The following is a 16,702-nucleotide window of genomic DNA, read 5'->3' as shown; positions in this document are numbered from 1 at the left end:
TCAACATATGAAATAACAAATGTGTGTAAGAAATTGAAATGCGCCCCCTTTGGCCAAAATGTATAAAAAAATAAATACATAATATGTATATAGAGACATACTGTAATAACTTGAAGTAAATAATGATTAAAAACCAATTACAAACAAAAAACAATTATAATAATAGTGTAAGCAGTCTTTTTCTCATGTCAACTTTTTTCTTACAAAATTGGGAATATTCTTTCTGTTTCTGTAATATTGCAATATTTTCTCGTAAAATTATTACTTTTTTAATGTAAAATTATTACTTTTTTTGTGTAAAATTATTACTTTTTTTAATGTAAAATTAAAATGTTAAAATTTTCTTATAAAATTGTGACTTTTGTCGGGTAAAATTACGACTCTTTTCATAAAATTGCCAAGGTTTTAAGATTTTTCTTGTAAAATTGTGACTATTATGGAGTAAAATTCCAACTTTTATCGTAATATTGCACAAATGTTCAGTTTTTCTTGTAAACTTTTGACTTGCGTGGAGTAAAATTATGACTTTTATTATAATACTGCCAAAATTCCAAGTTTTTCTTGTGAAATTCCAACTCATTTTTCACAACAAGCTTTTTTATATTTGCATAGTATGTATTAATTATTAATGTTGTAAATACAAATCTTTATATATCTAGAAAGGGTGGTCCTAAAGAGGTAGGCATTTTTTTGGATGTCTCAAGACGGTAACAAATACAAGAGTATGTGTGATTAAAAACCAATTACAAACAAAATATTTCCACATTTTTTTTAAACTAAAAGCAGTCTTTTTCTCACAATGTATCGACTTTTTTCTTATAAAATTGATAACAATTTCTCATATTCTTTCCGTTTCTGTAATATTGCAATATTTCCTCGCAAATTACATTATTTTTTTGTAAAATTATTACTTTTTAATGCAAAATGGCGACGTTTGCCATATAAAATTCTGACTTTTATCATGATATTTTGTTGTTCTCGTAAAAATAGTGAATTTGTTTTTGAGTAAAATGATGACTTTTGTCATAATTTTGCCAAGTAAAATTCTGATTATTATGGTAATATAGCAAACATTTTAAAGTTTTCTTAAACAATTGTGACTTTTGTCGAGTAGAATTACGACTCTTTTCATAAAATTGCCAACATTTTAAGCTTTTCTTGTAAAATTGCGACTGTTATTGAGTAAAATTCCAACTTGTATCATACTATTGCACAAATGTTCAGTTTGTCTTGTAAAATTTTGACTTGCCGTTGAGTAAAATTATGACTTTTTCTTGTGAAATTGTGACCTTTTTCTTGTGAAATTCCAACTCATGTTTCACAACAAGCTTTTTTATATTTGCATAGTATGTACATATTATTAATGTTTTAAATACAAATCTTTATATATCTAGAAAGGATGGTCCTAAAGAGGTAGGCATTATTTGGAAGTCTCAAGAAGGTAACACATACAAGAATGTGTGTGAGTGAGTGTGTGTGTGTGTGTGTGTGTGTGTGTGTGTGTGTGTGTGTGTGTGTGTGTGTGTGTGATCTTGTATTTCTACCCTTCTTGAGACATTAACAAAGAAAAGTACTTTCCATATGAGGACGGGTGAACAAGTTAGGACATAAATCATGGTCCCAATACGGAAAACCATTGCATCTAATAGAGAATGTCTCATTTGCACCCCTGGTGGTGAAATCTATCAAAATTAGGGTGGTCCCAATAAGGAAGGATTTTTTCGAATTGACTGTGTGTCGGTTTTAAAAGTGCTCCCCCTCTGGTCAACATATGAAATAACAAATGTGTGTAAGAAATTGAAATGCGCCCCCTTTGGCCAAAATTAATTTAAAAAAAAAAGTCAAATATAGAGACATACTGTAATAACTTGAAGTAAATAATGAAGATTAAAAACCAATTACAAACAAAAAATTCCCAAATTTAAAAAAAAACTAAAAAGCAGTCTTTTTCTCACAATGTGTCAACTTTTTTCTTATAAAATTGGTAACAATTTCTCATATTCTTTCTGTTTCTGTAATATTGCAATATTTTCTTGTAAAATTATTACTTTTTTTGTAAAATTATTACTTTTTAATGCAAAAATGTTGACATTTGTCATATAAAATTCAGACTTTTATCACGATATTGCCAATTTTTTTTGTTGTTCCTGTAAAAATAGTGACATTTTTTTGAGTAGAATGATGACTTTTGTCATAATTTTGCCAAGTAAAATTCTGATTATTTTTGTAATATTGCCAACATTTTAAAGTTTTCTTATAAAATTGTGACTTTCGTCGAGTAAAATTACGACTCTTTTCATAAAATTGCCAACATTTTAAGCTTTTCTTGTAAAATTGCGACAGTTATTGAGTAAAATTTCAACTTGTATCATAATATTACACAAATGTTCAGTTTGTCTTGTAAAATTTTGACTTGCGTTGAGTTAAAATTACGACTTTTTCTTGTGAAATTCCAACTCATTTTTCACAACAAGCTTTTTTATATTTGCATAGTATGTATATACTATTAATGGTGTAAATACAAATCTTTATATATCTAGAAAGGATGGACCTAAAGAGGTAGGCATTATTTGGAAGTCTCAAGAAGGTAACAAATATACGTTTGTACAAGAATGTGTGTGTGTGTGTGTGTGTTCTTGTATTTCTACCCTTCTTGAGACATCAACAAGAAAAAGTACCTTCCATATGAGGACCGGTGAACAAGTTAGGACAAAAATCATGGTCCCAATACGGAAAACCATTGCATCTAATAGAGAATGTCTCATTTGCACCCCTGGTGGTGAACATTTTTCACAACAAGCTTTTTTATATTTGCATAGTATGTATATACTATTAATGGTGTAAATACAAATCTTTATATATCTAAAAAAGATGGTCTAAGGAGGTAGGAATTATTTGGAAGTCTCAAGAAGGTAACAAATACAAGAAGGTGTGTGTCTTTGTGTGTGTGTGTGTGTGTGTGTGTGTGTGTGTGTGTGTGTGTGTGTGTGTGTGTGTGTGTTTGTGTGTGTGTGTGTGTGTGTGTGTAGGACGGCCACAGACAGAGCTTTGAGGCACAGACGTCTGTTCTCTTCTGCTAAGCGGGAGGAATAGACACTGTTAGTTGCTGAGAGAAAAAAAAGGGCACGGGTGATATTTGCAAATTAGCTAGTGGGAGGTGTGTGTGCTAGAAATGACTAAAATTGTACTTTTGGGAGTGCAACCATTCCATCAGCAACGGTTCAGTGGCCGAGGAAAATGATTTAATTTAAAACAATTTTTCCAACAACAACAGCTTATTTGACCTTAGTTGCCCAAAATCTAATGAATTTAGACAACTCAAAAATGCTTTCTAGTAACCATACAATGGGAACAAATTAAATAACTAAATGCATTTAATTGTTTTTCTTTTTTATACTCTCTCATTTTTTAAGCTCTCTTTAATTGTTGCAAATGAACAGTCTCTAAGGACACAAAGTATTGTTAGAGCGACAATAAAGCTTGGCGAGATGAACAATGACTAGCACTGATGCCAACGCTTTTACCATTTTTTTCCAAACCATAGGGCGCACCTGATTTTAAGGTGCACTGCCGATGAATGGTCTATTCAGGTCTTTTTTTCATACAAAAGGCACACCGGATTATAGGGCTCATTAAAGGGGTCATGTAATTATTAATTTTTAGGGGCCGACAATCGATCAAGCGGTGCGGCTTCAAAGTCGTACTTAAACATTTTGACAGATTTTTGAGTGCTGTGTGTAATGTTCTTTATTTGCATTGGAACATTTAAAGTTTTGGTGTTGTTTACTGGCGTATTTACAAATCTACAAATCGTAATAATAATAATAATATAATAATAATAATTAGAGATGTCCGATAATGGCTTTTTTGCCGATATCCGATATTCCGATATTGTCCAACTCTTAATTACCGATTCTGATATCAACCGATATATACAGTCGTGGAATTAACACATTATTATGCCTAATTTTGTTGTGATGCCCCGCTGGATGCATTAAACAATGTAACAAGGTTTTCCCAAAATAAATCAACTCAAGTTATGGAAAAAAATGCCAACATGGCACTGCCATATTTATTATTGAAGTCACAAAGTGCATTATTTTTTTTTTTAACATGCCTCAAAACAGCAGCTTGGAATTTGGGACATGCTCTCCCTGAGAGAGCATGAGGAGGTTGAGGTAGGTATTGTAGCGTCCCGGAAGAGTTAGTTCTGCAAGGAGTTCTGGGTATTTGTTCTGTTGTGTTTATGTTGTGTTACGGTGCGGCTGTTCTCCCGAAATGTGTTTGTCATTCTTGTTTGGTGTGGGTTCACAGTGTGGCGCATATTTGTAACAGTGTTAAAGTTGTTTACACGGCCAACCTCCGTGTGACCTGTATGTCTGTTGACCAAGTATGCCTTGCATTCACTTGTGTGTGTGAAAAGCCGTAGATAGTGGTTAGAGTGTCCGCCCTGAGATCGGTAGGTTGGAGTTCAAATCCCAGCCGAGTCATACCAAAGACTATAAAAATGGGACCCATAACCTCCCTGCTTGGCACTCAGCAACAAAGGGTTGGAGTTGGGGGTTAAATCACCAAAATGATTCCCGGGCGCGGCGCCGCTGCTGCCCACTGCTCCCCAAGGGGATGGGACAAATGCAGAGGACAAATTTCACCACATATAGTGTGTGTGTGACAATCATTGGTACTTTAATCTTTAATCTTAATATTATGTGACTGGGCCGGCACACAAAGGCAGTGCCTTTAAGGTTTATTGGCGCTCTGTACTTCTCTCTACGGCCGTGTACACAGCGGCGTTTTAAAAAGTCATACATTTTACTTTTTGAAACCGATAACGATAATTTCCGATATTACATTTTAAAGCATTTATCGGCCGATAATATTGGCAGTCCGATATTATCGGACATCTCTAATAATAATTAATTAATTAATAATAATAATAACAAATTGTTTACCATCTACTGGTCACACTTATCATTACACCATGTACCAAAAAAAATTGCTTCGAGGTCGGTAAGCACAACCAGAATTATTCCGTACATTAGGCGCAACCGAGTTATAAGGAGCACTGTCGATTTTTGAGAAAATGAAAGGATTTTAAGTGCGCCTTATGGAGATCATTACTTTGTCAACACAGTCGGACCGGATGTGACTCGTAACAATAATATTGTGAAGTGTGTGACAGGTGGGAAAAAGAGAACTGTTGAAAGTTGAGAGTGGCCCTGTTTAAATGAGACATTGCTGTTGACTTAAAAAAAAGTGCCTCTTGAGTTCCTACATTTATCTTACTAGACACTCGTTTACAATGCCATTTTGTCAAATACATTCAAAATCACTGACTAACAGCTAGTTTTAATAAAATATTTGTTTCTTTCTTTGCACCTTCTCTTTTATTCCGCTTGTTTTGGTTTGTAAATTGTCCAGTTGTCGATTACGATTAATTAAACATTTTGAATAGAGGAAAACGTTATGTTTTTTTGTTTTTTTTTAGACGTTTTGGGGCCCCTAATGGTAAATCTGTTTTGAACAATAAGGCGCTTTTAAAGTCTCATATCTGTTCCATGTAACTTCAAATAGTATTTCGTCTTGCCTTGTTTCCGAGTATCATGAGCACCACATCCTGTTGGGCGTACTCGTGGATCTCAGTCAGCCACGCCTGGGGACAACACAGGACAACAAGACAGGAGACAGTTGGTTATTAGGGCAGAAGACAGTAAAAAAATGCAATTTCTTGACTTGTCTTATTATATTTCCATTACATCACGTTGGTCCATTTTTAATCCCATAAACCCGATTGACTTGAAGTTCCTCCCACAGTTCAACACTCTACAAAAACACTCACTGTAACTTTGGCACAGGGGCATTTTTACCACTGTGTTACATGGCCTTTCCTTTTAACAACAGTCAGTAAACGTTTGGGAACTGAGGAAACTAATTGTTGAAGCTTTTCTGGAGGAATTCTTTCCCATTCTTGCTTGATGTACAGCTTAAGTTGTTCAACAGTCCGGGGGTCTCCGTTGTGGTATTTTAGGCTTCATAATGCGCCACACATTTTCAATGGGAAACAGGTCTGGACTACAGGCAGGCCAGTCTAGTACCCGCACTCTTTTACTATGAACCCACACTGTTGTAACACGTGGCTTGGCATTGTCTTGCTGAAATAAGCAGGGGCGTCCATGATAACGTTGCTTGGATGGCAACATATGTTGCTCCAAAACCTGTACGTACCTTTCAGCATTAATGGCACCTTCACAGATGTGTAAGTTACCCATGCCTTGGGCACTAATACACCCCCATACCATCACAGATGCTAGCTTTTCAACTTTGCGCCTAGAACAATCCGGATGGTTCTTTACTTCTTTGATCCGGAGGACACAACGTCCACAGTTTCCAAAAACAATTTGAAATGTGGACTCGTCAGACCACAGAACACTTTTCCACTTTGCATCAGTCCATCTTAGATGAGTTCGGGCCCAGCGAAGCCTGCGGCGTTTCTGGGTGTTGTTGATAAATGGCTTTCGCTTTGCATAGTAGAGTTTGAACTTGCACTTACAGATGTAGCGACCAACTGTAGTTACTGACAGTGGTTTTCTGAAGTGTTCCCGAGCCCATGTGGTGATATCCTTTACACACTGATGTCACTTTTTGATCCAGTACTACCTGAGGGATCGAAGGTCCGTAATATCCTCGCTTACGTGCAGTGATTTCTCCAGATTCTCTGAACCTTTTGATGATATTACGGACCGTAGATGGTGAAATCCCTAAATTCCTTGCAATAGCTGGTTGAGAAATGTTGTTCTTAAACTGTTTGACAATTTGCTCACGCATTTGATCACAAAGTGGTGACCCTCGCCCCGTCTTTGTTTGTGAATGACTGAGCATTTCATGGAAGCTGCTTTTATACCCAATCATGGCACCTACATGTTCCCAATTAGCCTGTTCACCTGTGGGATTTTCCAAATAAGTGTTTGATGAGCATCACTCAACTTTCTCAGTGTTTTTTGCCACTTGTGCCAGCTTTTTTGAAACATGTTGCCTGGATCAAAATCCAAATGAGCTAAAATTTGGAAAAAATAAAGTTTTCCAGTTCGAAAAAAAGTTAAGTATCTTGTCTTTGCAGTCTATTCAATTGAATATAGGTTGAAAAGGATTTGCAAATCATTGTATTCTGTTTTTATTTACGATTTACACAACGTGCCAACTTCACTGGTTTTGGGGTTTGTACAAAAGTACACTTCATTCTCTCACCGTCTACCAAAAAAGTCAGCTACAATATACATAATATTGGATGTAGAGAATATTCAAAGCCTTTATTTAATTAATAAAACATATTGAAATTGACTGATTTGGTTAGTTTGTAAACAGCTAAAATTATTTATGAAGCAAACTATAACCTGCAAATCAAGGAACATACACTATATTACCAAAAATATCCAAACTGTTCCCACAAGGTTGGGAGCATGGAATTATCCAAAATGTTTTGGTATCCTGGAGCATTCAAAGTTCCTTTCACTGGAACTAAGGGGCCAAGCCCAACTCCTGAAAAACAACCCCACACCATAATTCCTCCTCCACCAAATTTCACACTCGGCACAATGCAGTCCGAAATGTAGCGTTCTCCTGGCAACATCCAAACCCAGCGTGATTCATCACTCCAGGGAAAGCGTCTCCACTGCAGCTGCTCGGCCATGGAAACCCATTCCATGAAGCTCTCTGCGTACTGTACGTGGGCTGATTGGAAGGTCACATGACATTTGGAGCTCTGTAGCAACTGACTGTGCAGAAAGTCTCTGCACTATGCGCTTCAGCATCCGCTGACCCCTCTCTGTCAGTTTACGTGGCCTACCACTTGGTGGCTGAGTTGCTGTTGTTCCCAAAATTCTTCCATTTTCTTATAATAAAGCCGACAGTTGACTTTGGAATATTTAGGAGCGAGGAAATTTCACGACTGGATTTGTTGCACAGGCGGCCCATTCTTTCACAAATGTTTGTAGAAACAGTCTCCATGCCTAAGTGCTTGATTTTATACACCAAGTGATTAGGACACCCGATTCTGATCATTTGGATGGATGGCCAAATACGTTTGGCAATATAGTGTATTTGCTGAGGTAACTATTTGTCCTTAGGGGATTGACCATGTGTCTAATGGTTGTAACATTTTGATAATGTATTCTAGTATGGTTTGAACACAACCCTTAGGGGCGCCACAAACATGATTTACAGCCGCGACAAGCTATGAAAATGGGATAAAAAGTAGAAAACCACACGACTTAAGCAGGACTGTATTTGTATTGTGTATAGAAAAAAAAAAAAAAAAGCTTTTACTCTTGTGTACTCGAGCCTTTACCTGAGCCCACCAATTAGATGCTCTCATTTTAGCACATTGCATACAGTGTCTGCCTTCACGTTGCCTTTCAGCCAGCAGGGTCAATGCCAACCTGGTTCGTCTTTCACACCCTTGCAGAGTTGTTTGTCCTCTGACAAGTTTAAGCTTGTAATTAAAGCCGGCGATGTCTTTGCTGTTTGTTAAAGGGGGATTCGCACAGGTCACCTCATTGCCGTAGGACAGGGGTGTCCAAAGTGCGGCCCGGGGGCCATTTGTGGCCCGCAGGTCATTTTTTAACGGCCCCACGGCACATTTTAAAAATACGAATGAAAAAAATTGAAAACATGATAAGTGGTATAAAAGAGCAAACAGGTGAAAATGTCGCAATGTATACTCTAATAAAAAATAATAATGAATCAAAATCAATGTCATTATGAATTATTGACCTATTCAAGGCTCCAATTACGTCACATCTGAGATATTTTTGGGGAAAATGTTGCATATTTTGTGTTTGCCATATAAAAAACTAAACTGTTTTTTTATAAAGAAGGGCCTAAAACGAACAAACGAAAAACATAAACAACAATAAAACGTATGATTGACGGATAGATCTGAAGTTGATCTCGAGATTATTGTGCTAAAAGTAAACAGTAAAAAAAAAAATAGAATTTATTTTTTAACACTAATTATTTGGATCCCCAATAATTTTAGTGTGATTTGTTTTTAAGTGTCTTTGCTCAAAAAATAGTAATAAATTAAAATCAATGCTGTTATGAGTTATTGACCTTTTTAAGGCTCCAATTATTATATAATCTCAAATATTCCACTTAAAAATTTTATTGTGTGAAAATATTGCATATTTTGTATTTTTTCCATAAAAAAAAACTGGGTTTTCTTTGACAACAAGAGCACACAACTTAAATCTTTAAAAAGCGTTATATTGACAGATAGACGTAATGTTGATCTAGAGATTTAAAACTTGAATAATAATAAAAAATAAAAATACTGAATAATGACACATTTTTAATATTTTTTTGACCAAAACCCTTTGGGGTCCCCGGGATCAAGCCTGAGTGGAGGCCTAAATGTATATTTTTTATACATATATTGTATTGGTTTTTAAAATAAAAAATATCAAAATGGCCCCCGCTTGCTTTGATTTTTCAGTGGAAAAAGTTTGGACACCCCTGCCGTAGGGCATGTTAAAAACAGGTGACAGAAGGTATGTGTTGTCACTTTTGTCACCAAAGATTTACACAGTATGTCTAATAGGGGAAATACTAAGTTATTGGTCACTTTTTATTTTTTATAATGATAACACTAGGCAATTTAATTTTATGATGCATAGTAAAGCAGAAACCCCGTCAGCTGTACGACATCTGTTTAACAATGGTGTTGAGGGAGGTGGTTTCAAGTCCAAAAATGCAAAATCGACAGCAGGCTGCCAGGAACTGGTGATTTAATTTAAACCACAAAACAACAACAACAACAAAAAAATAAATGAAATGCTTGGCACTGCTTCAGAAACTCCAACTAAATACTAGAGTGAGCAAAGCAAAACCATGTGAATTTAACAGCACAGTACTATATATATAAATGTATAACAATACAAAAGTATTAACAGCACACAGATAGGAGGATCTAAAGTAGGGGTGTCAAACATACAGGTTTTTTTACGGCCCGCGGGATGAGTTTGCTCAGTATAAAAATTAGCCAAAATTTTGGAATAAAAAAAAATGCTGTTCTAAATGTGTCCACTAGATGTCGCAATAGCAATTATTTGTATCTTTGTAGATGATGCTACATATGTAAAAAAAATAATAAACCAAATGATGTTAGTGCACCAGTCGATGAAAATGAGCAAACTACATAAATAACATATTGTAATTTGATTTTGATATCAGTTTTGTATCTTGATAGATTAAAAAATTAACACCAATGAGTTGACTGATGAACATTATCACATAATTTCAGAAAGTATAAATAATGACAAATAAAGATAGAATACTATTAACCGCAACATGTAAGTGTAAAAAAAAACCCAACAACATTATGATTTGTATATTTTCAGAATGTGCTTGTTCTATTTTTAAACAAAGAAAACAACCTGAAGTTGTCTTTATTTTTACGTTATCGTGCCGTGATTTGACCAGTCCAGCCCACTTGGGAGTAGATTTTTCTCCACGTGGCCCCCGATCTAGAATGATTTTGACGCCCGTGTTCTAAAGGAAGTGCATTTGAAGTGAATTATATTTATATAGCGTTTTTCTCTAGTGACTCAAAGCGCTTTTTCATAGTGAAACCCAATATCTGTCATGTTTTGTTTAGTTATGTTCTGTTGTTTTAAGACTCTTTTAGTTCTTGTTTACGCGCCATTGTTTTGGTTACCCTATCAACTTATTTATTTTCACCTGTCATGTGTTGGACTCACGCACCTGCTTTTAATCATGAAGATATTATTTAAGCCTGTAGTCGGCCTGGCGACATTGCTCACTTCTTGCCATAGTTACTGACATTATCATGCTCTGCTTGTTCATAGTTCATGCTGCTCTGTTTCACGTCACAGTAAGTGTTTTTGTTTCATGTCCATAGTTTCTGTCTTAGTGTTAGTTCATGTTTCATCAAGTTTTTTGCCTCCACTGTGAGCGCCTTTTGTTTGGTACCTTTTTGAGTAAAATTAAAACATGTATTTACCTGCAAGCCATGTCCAGTCTGGATCGTTTGCACCACGGGAAAACATTCCTCGCAGTAAACTGCACCACAGTCCATGTCCTGACAATATCTAAGTTACATTTAAACCAGTGTGGGTGGCACTGGGAGCAGGTGGGTAAAGTGTCTTGCCCAAGGACACAACGGCAGTGACTAAGATGGCGGAAGCGGGGATCAAACCTGGAACCCTCAAGCTGCTGGCACGGCCACTCTACCAACCGAGCTGTACCGCCCTGGAAAAGGAAGGCTGGGTGCTGATTGGCTCCTGGGCTATGGAGTTGGCACGTGAAACTAATTCCAGACGACAGGAGTTTTGCTACATTTTGACACATTTTTAATTGGTGCTGTCAAATGATATTAAAAAAAAAAATCGAAATAATTGAATCTGGATGAAACAAGATTAATCATAAGTGTCACGTCGGGGTCGCATTTTACTGCGTGGTCGTTCTCCCGGGATGCAGACGGAAAACTCCGGACGAAGCGTGCAGGAAGGATATGATTTAATGTCCATAAATTATTCAATGAAATACAAACATACAGGAAACAAACAAAAGGGATGCGAGACTTAGCACAGGAATCTTAAACCAGGGAGCAGGAATATACCAATGTTGCATACAGCAAACAAAAGCACCAGCCTGAGTGAGGCGAAAAGGCAGGACTAAATAGCTCTCTGATGAGTGCCCAGGAACAGGTGAGCGTCCCGAACACTAATCAGAGGCAGGTGAACACAATGAATAACCGCAGCAACCAAGAAACACAAAACAGGGGTGCTGAAACAGAACTTAAACCACAAGTGAATCAAAAACTAAATAAACAAACTATGATCCGAGCAAGGGGTCATAACAATAACAACCTAGTGGCCTAGTGGTTAGAGTGTCCGCCCTGAGATCGGTAGGTTGTGAGTTCAAACCCCGGCCGAGTTATACCAAAGACTATAAAAATGGGATCCATTACTTCCCTGCTTGGCACTCAGCTTCAAAGGTTGGAATTGGGGGGGTTAAATCACCAAAAATGATTCCCGGGCGCGGCCACAGCTGCTGCTCACTGCTCCCCTCACCTCCCAGGGGGGTGATCAAGGGTGATGGGTCAAATGCAGAGGATAATTTCGCCACACCTAGTGTGTGTGTGACAATCATTGGTACTTTAACTTTAATAAGAGATTACACGCTGCCATAATTAAAATGAACTCAAGCGCAACAAAAATAGTGCAGCAGGGAAGTGCACAAAAAGGAACCAGACACTTTAAGAATAGGGAAAATCATGTGGTCCCGATACCAACATTTTAGTGCCGGTACCAAAATATATTTCAATACTTTTAGGTACTTTTCGATACTTTTCTAAATAAAGGGGACCCCAAAAATGTGCATTATTGGCTTTATTTTAACAAACAATCTTATGGCACATTAAACATATGTTTCTTTTTGCAAATTTGTCCTTAAATAAAATAGTGAACATACAAGACAACTTGTCTTTTATTAGTAATTAAGCAAACAAAGGCTCTTAATTTAGCTGCTGACATATGCAGTAACATATTGTGTCATTTTCCATTCTATTATTTTGTCAAAATTATTAAGGACAAGCGGTAGAAAATTAATTATGAATCTACTTTAGGGCTGCAACAACTAATTGATTAAATCGATTAAAACCGATTATAAAAATAGTTGGCGATTAATTTAGTCATCGATTCGTTGGATCTATGCTATGCGCATGCGCAGAGGCTTTTTAATTTATTTATTATTATTATTTTTTTAAATAAACCTTCATTTATAAACTGCAACATTTACAAACAGCTGAGAAACAATAATCAAAATAATTATGGTGCCAGTATGCTGTTTTTTTTTCCAATAAAATACTGGAAAGGATAGAAATGTAGTTTGTCTCTTTTATCCGATTATTAATCGATTAATCGAAGTAATAATCAACAGATTAATCGATTAACAAATTAGTTACTAGTTGCAGCCCTAATTACTTGTTCATTGTTCATTTCTATCTACACTTCTGTTAAAATGTAATAATCACTTAATCTTCTGTTGTTTGGATACTTTACATTACTTTTGGATGATACCACAAATGTGGGTGTCGATCCGATACCAAGTCGTTACAGGATCATACATTGGTCATATTCAAAGTCCTCATGTGTCTAGGGACATATTTCCTGAGTTTATAAACATAATATAAATTAAAAAAAAAACGAAAAAAGATTTTGTGATGCTAAAAAAACATCGACGTAATCATAGTAGTATCGAGTAGATACGCTCCTGTACTTGGTATTATTACAGTGGATGTTAGGTGTAGATCCGGTATACCGTACAACTCTAAGGGAAAGCTATGCTGCATGAAGACGGTACAAAGCAAAACAATGATCCAGTCATTTGGCAACCAGGGACAGGTGTGTCCTGATTGGGGCAGGTGAGAGAGACCAGAGGGGAAGTGGTGGCAAATGGAGGCAAACAGGAAGTGGAAACATTATTAAGAGCACTGGACTAAACCAAAGTACAAAAAAACGAATAACTGTCGCATAATTACACCTGCATAATTCAACATATTTAAAAAGGATCAGGAAGAAGTACAGCTTATGTATTGCTACTCATTCTCCAGCAGTTTGTTTACAACACCCAAAACCAGTGAAGTTGGCATGTTGTGTAAATGGTAAATAAAAACAGAATACAATGATTTGCAAATCCTTTTCAACTTATATTCAATTGAATAGACTGCAAAGACAAGATACTTCAAGTTCGAACTGAGAAATGTTATTTTTGGCAAATATTAGCTCATTTGGAATTTGACGCCTGCAACATGTTTCAAAAAAGCTGGCACAAGTGGCAAAAAAGACTGAGAAAGTTGAGGAATGCTCATCAAACACTTATTTTTGTGCCATGATTGGGTATAAAAGCAGCTTCCCATGAAATGCTCAGTCATTCACAAACAAGGTAGGGGCGAGGGTCACCACTTTGTGAACAAATGCGTGAGCAAATTGTCCAACAGTTTAAGAACAACATTTCTCAACCAGCTGTTGCAAGGAATTTAGGGATTTCACCATCTACCGCCCGTAATATCAACAAAAGTTTCAGAGAATCTGGAGAAATCACTGCACGTAAGCGGCAAGCCCGTGACTTTCGATCCCTCCGGCGGTACTGTATCAAAAAGCGTGTAAAGGATATCACCACATTGGCTCAGGAACACTTCAGAAAACCACTGTCAGTAACTACAGTTGGTCGGTTATAGGGATGTCCGATAATGGCTTTTTGCCGATATTCCGATATTGTCCAACTCTTAAATTACCGATACCGATATCAACCGATACCGATATCAACCAATACTGATATATACAGTCGTGGAATTAACACATTATTATGCCTAATTTGGACAACCAGGTATGGTGAAGATACGGTCCTTTTTTAAAATATTGATAAAATAAAACAAGATAAATCAATTAAAAACATTTTCTTGAATAAAAAAGAAAGTAAAACAATATAAAAACAGTTACATAGAAACTAGTAATTAATGAAAATGAGTCAAATTAACTGTTAAAGGTTAGTACTATTAGTGGACCAGCAGCACGCACAATCATATGTGCTTACGGACTGTATCCCTTGCAGACTGTATTGATTTATATTGATATATAATGTAGGAACCAGAATATTAATAACAGAAAGAAACAACCCTTTTGTGTGAATGAGTGTAAATGGGGTAGGGAGGTTTTTTGGGTTGGTGCACTAATTGTAAGTGTATCTTGTGTTTTTATGTTGATTTAATAAAAAAAAAAGAAGAAAAAAACCCGATACCGATAATAAAAAAAACGATACTGCTAATTTCCGATATTACATTTTAAAGCATTTATCGGCCGATAATATCGGCAGGCCGATATTATCGGACATCTCTAGTCGGTACATCTGTAAGTGCAAGTTAAAACTGTACTATGCAAAGCGAAAGCCATTTATCAACAACACCCAGAAACGCTTTGTTGGCTTTGCTGGCTTCGCTGGGCCCGAGCTCATCGAATATGTACTGATGCAAAGTGGAGTTAATTTAGTGATTATTTGCAAATTTAAAAAAAAAAGTTTCTCAGTTTGAACATTAAATATCTTGTCTTTGCAGTCTATTCAATTGAATATAGGTTGAAAAGGATTTGCAAAATCATTGTATTCTGTTTTTATTTACCATTTACACAACATGCCAACTTCACTGGTACTTGCTATGTTTAACATGTGCCAGGTTACCATTTGCCTAAATGGTATTAAAGTGTGTTAGTAAAGTTAATATACACTACCGTTCAAAAGTTTGGGGTCACATTGAAATGTCCTTATTTTTGAAGGAAAAGCACTGTACTTTTCAATGAAGATAACTTTAAACTAGTCTTAACTTTAAAGAAATACACTCTATACATTGCTAATGTGGTAAATGACTATTCTTGCTGCAAATGTCTGGTTTTTGGTGCAATATCTACATAGGTGTATAGAGGCCCATTTCCAGCAACTATCACTCCAGTGTTCTAATGGTACAATGTGTTTGCTCATTGGCTCAGAAGGCTAATTGATGATTATAAAACCCTTGTGCAATCATGTTCACACATCTGAAAACAGTTTAGCTCGTTACAGAAGCTACAAAACGGACCTTCCTTTGAGCAGATTGAGTTTCTGGAGCATCACATTTGTGGGGTCAATTAAACGCTCAAAATGGCCAGAAAAAGAGAACTTTCATCTGAAACTCGACAGTCTATTCTTGTTCTTAGAAATGAAGGCTATTCCACAAAATTGTTTGGGTGACCCCAAACTTTTGAACGGTAGTGTAGTTTTTTACATTGATTGGTTATAAAGAATGGTAAATAAACAAATGATATAAATATGGAGTGAAATACTGATATTGTTTGGCATATTCTTCCAAATCTTATGCATCCCACGGTCAGAAACAACAAGAAAAGGGTACAACTAGCTTTGCAAGCACATTTCCAGGCAGTGGCAGGAGAAAAAGGAAGAGCTTTTATGTTTGTGCGGAGTTGCTGACACGTCTCTGTTCCAGCAAACGCGTCTGGATAACTGATGAGCTTGGAAAAGCTGCAGTCAGTCAGAAAAAGACGTGCAGTAAAATTTTTTTTTTTACCGTACTAGAATTGATTCTGTCCTGCAAAATAGGTAAATAAAGTCTTAGAAGGTTAAAAAAAACAAGATCGAAGATTTTGCTTACCGCTATGTCAATAAATACAGTGACGTTTTCTTCAATTTTTTTTATTTTTATTTTTTTTAGAATCTTGGCAAGATGACTTAATTTCCTTTCATAATGTGTGACAGATCAAAACAATGAATTGAAAATGGAAATAAAACAGAGATGAAAACAAAAAAAAAAGGCTTTGAAGAATAACTGCGAACTTGATGAAATAAAGTTGGCCCGTTAACCTTCCATGTGGATCTCAATTTCTGGGAATTCATGAATATTAACTGGAATCAATCATTTAACGCCTTTAATGTGTTATGAAAGATGAGAAATTAATTGTGCAAAAATGTCAAGGGCCAGAAAATTGGAGACCTCAATTATTCGTGTAATCTCACTCTTCTCCTTTACCAATTTGGTTGCCTGCGCTATTATTTTTATGACCAACACACCACATGATGGCGCTGTTATTAAACGTCAAAGTTAGACCGCATATGTCGGATAGACTTGAAATTTCTCAAA

At 36.1% G+C, this 16,702-nt stretch overlaps 1 protein-coding gene across 1 annotated transcript in view; it reads right to left on the bottom strand.

The window, feature by feature from the left end:
• LOC133642213 (ras-related protein Rab-26-like) overlaps nucleotides 1-16,702 on the bottom strand; it is a 139,131-nt gene that overhangs the window by 15,932 nt on the left and 106,497 nt on the right. The window contains exon 6 of the mRNA XM_062036294.1: nucleotides 5,588-5,653. Within this exon, the coding sequence (XP_061892278.1) occupies nucleotides 5,588-5,653 (66 nt within the window). The remainder of the gene's footprint in view (nucleotides 1-5,587; nucleotides 5,654-16,702) is intronic.

The sequence above is a fragment of the Entelurus aequoreus genome, linkage group LG25 (assembly GCF_033978785.1).
Source record: "Entelurus aequoreus isolate RoL-2023_Sb linkage group LG25, RoL_Eaeq_v1.1, whole genome shotgun sequence".
Lineage (NCBI taxonomy): Eukaryota > Metazoa > Chordata > Actinopteri > Syngnathiformes > Syngnathidae > Entelurus > Entelurus aequoreus.
The sequence above is the reverse complement of the archived record's forward strand: the minus strand, read 5'-3'. Positions and strand labels throughout refer to the sequence as shown.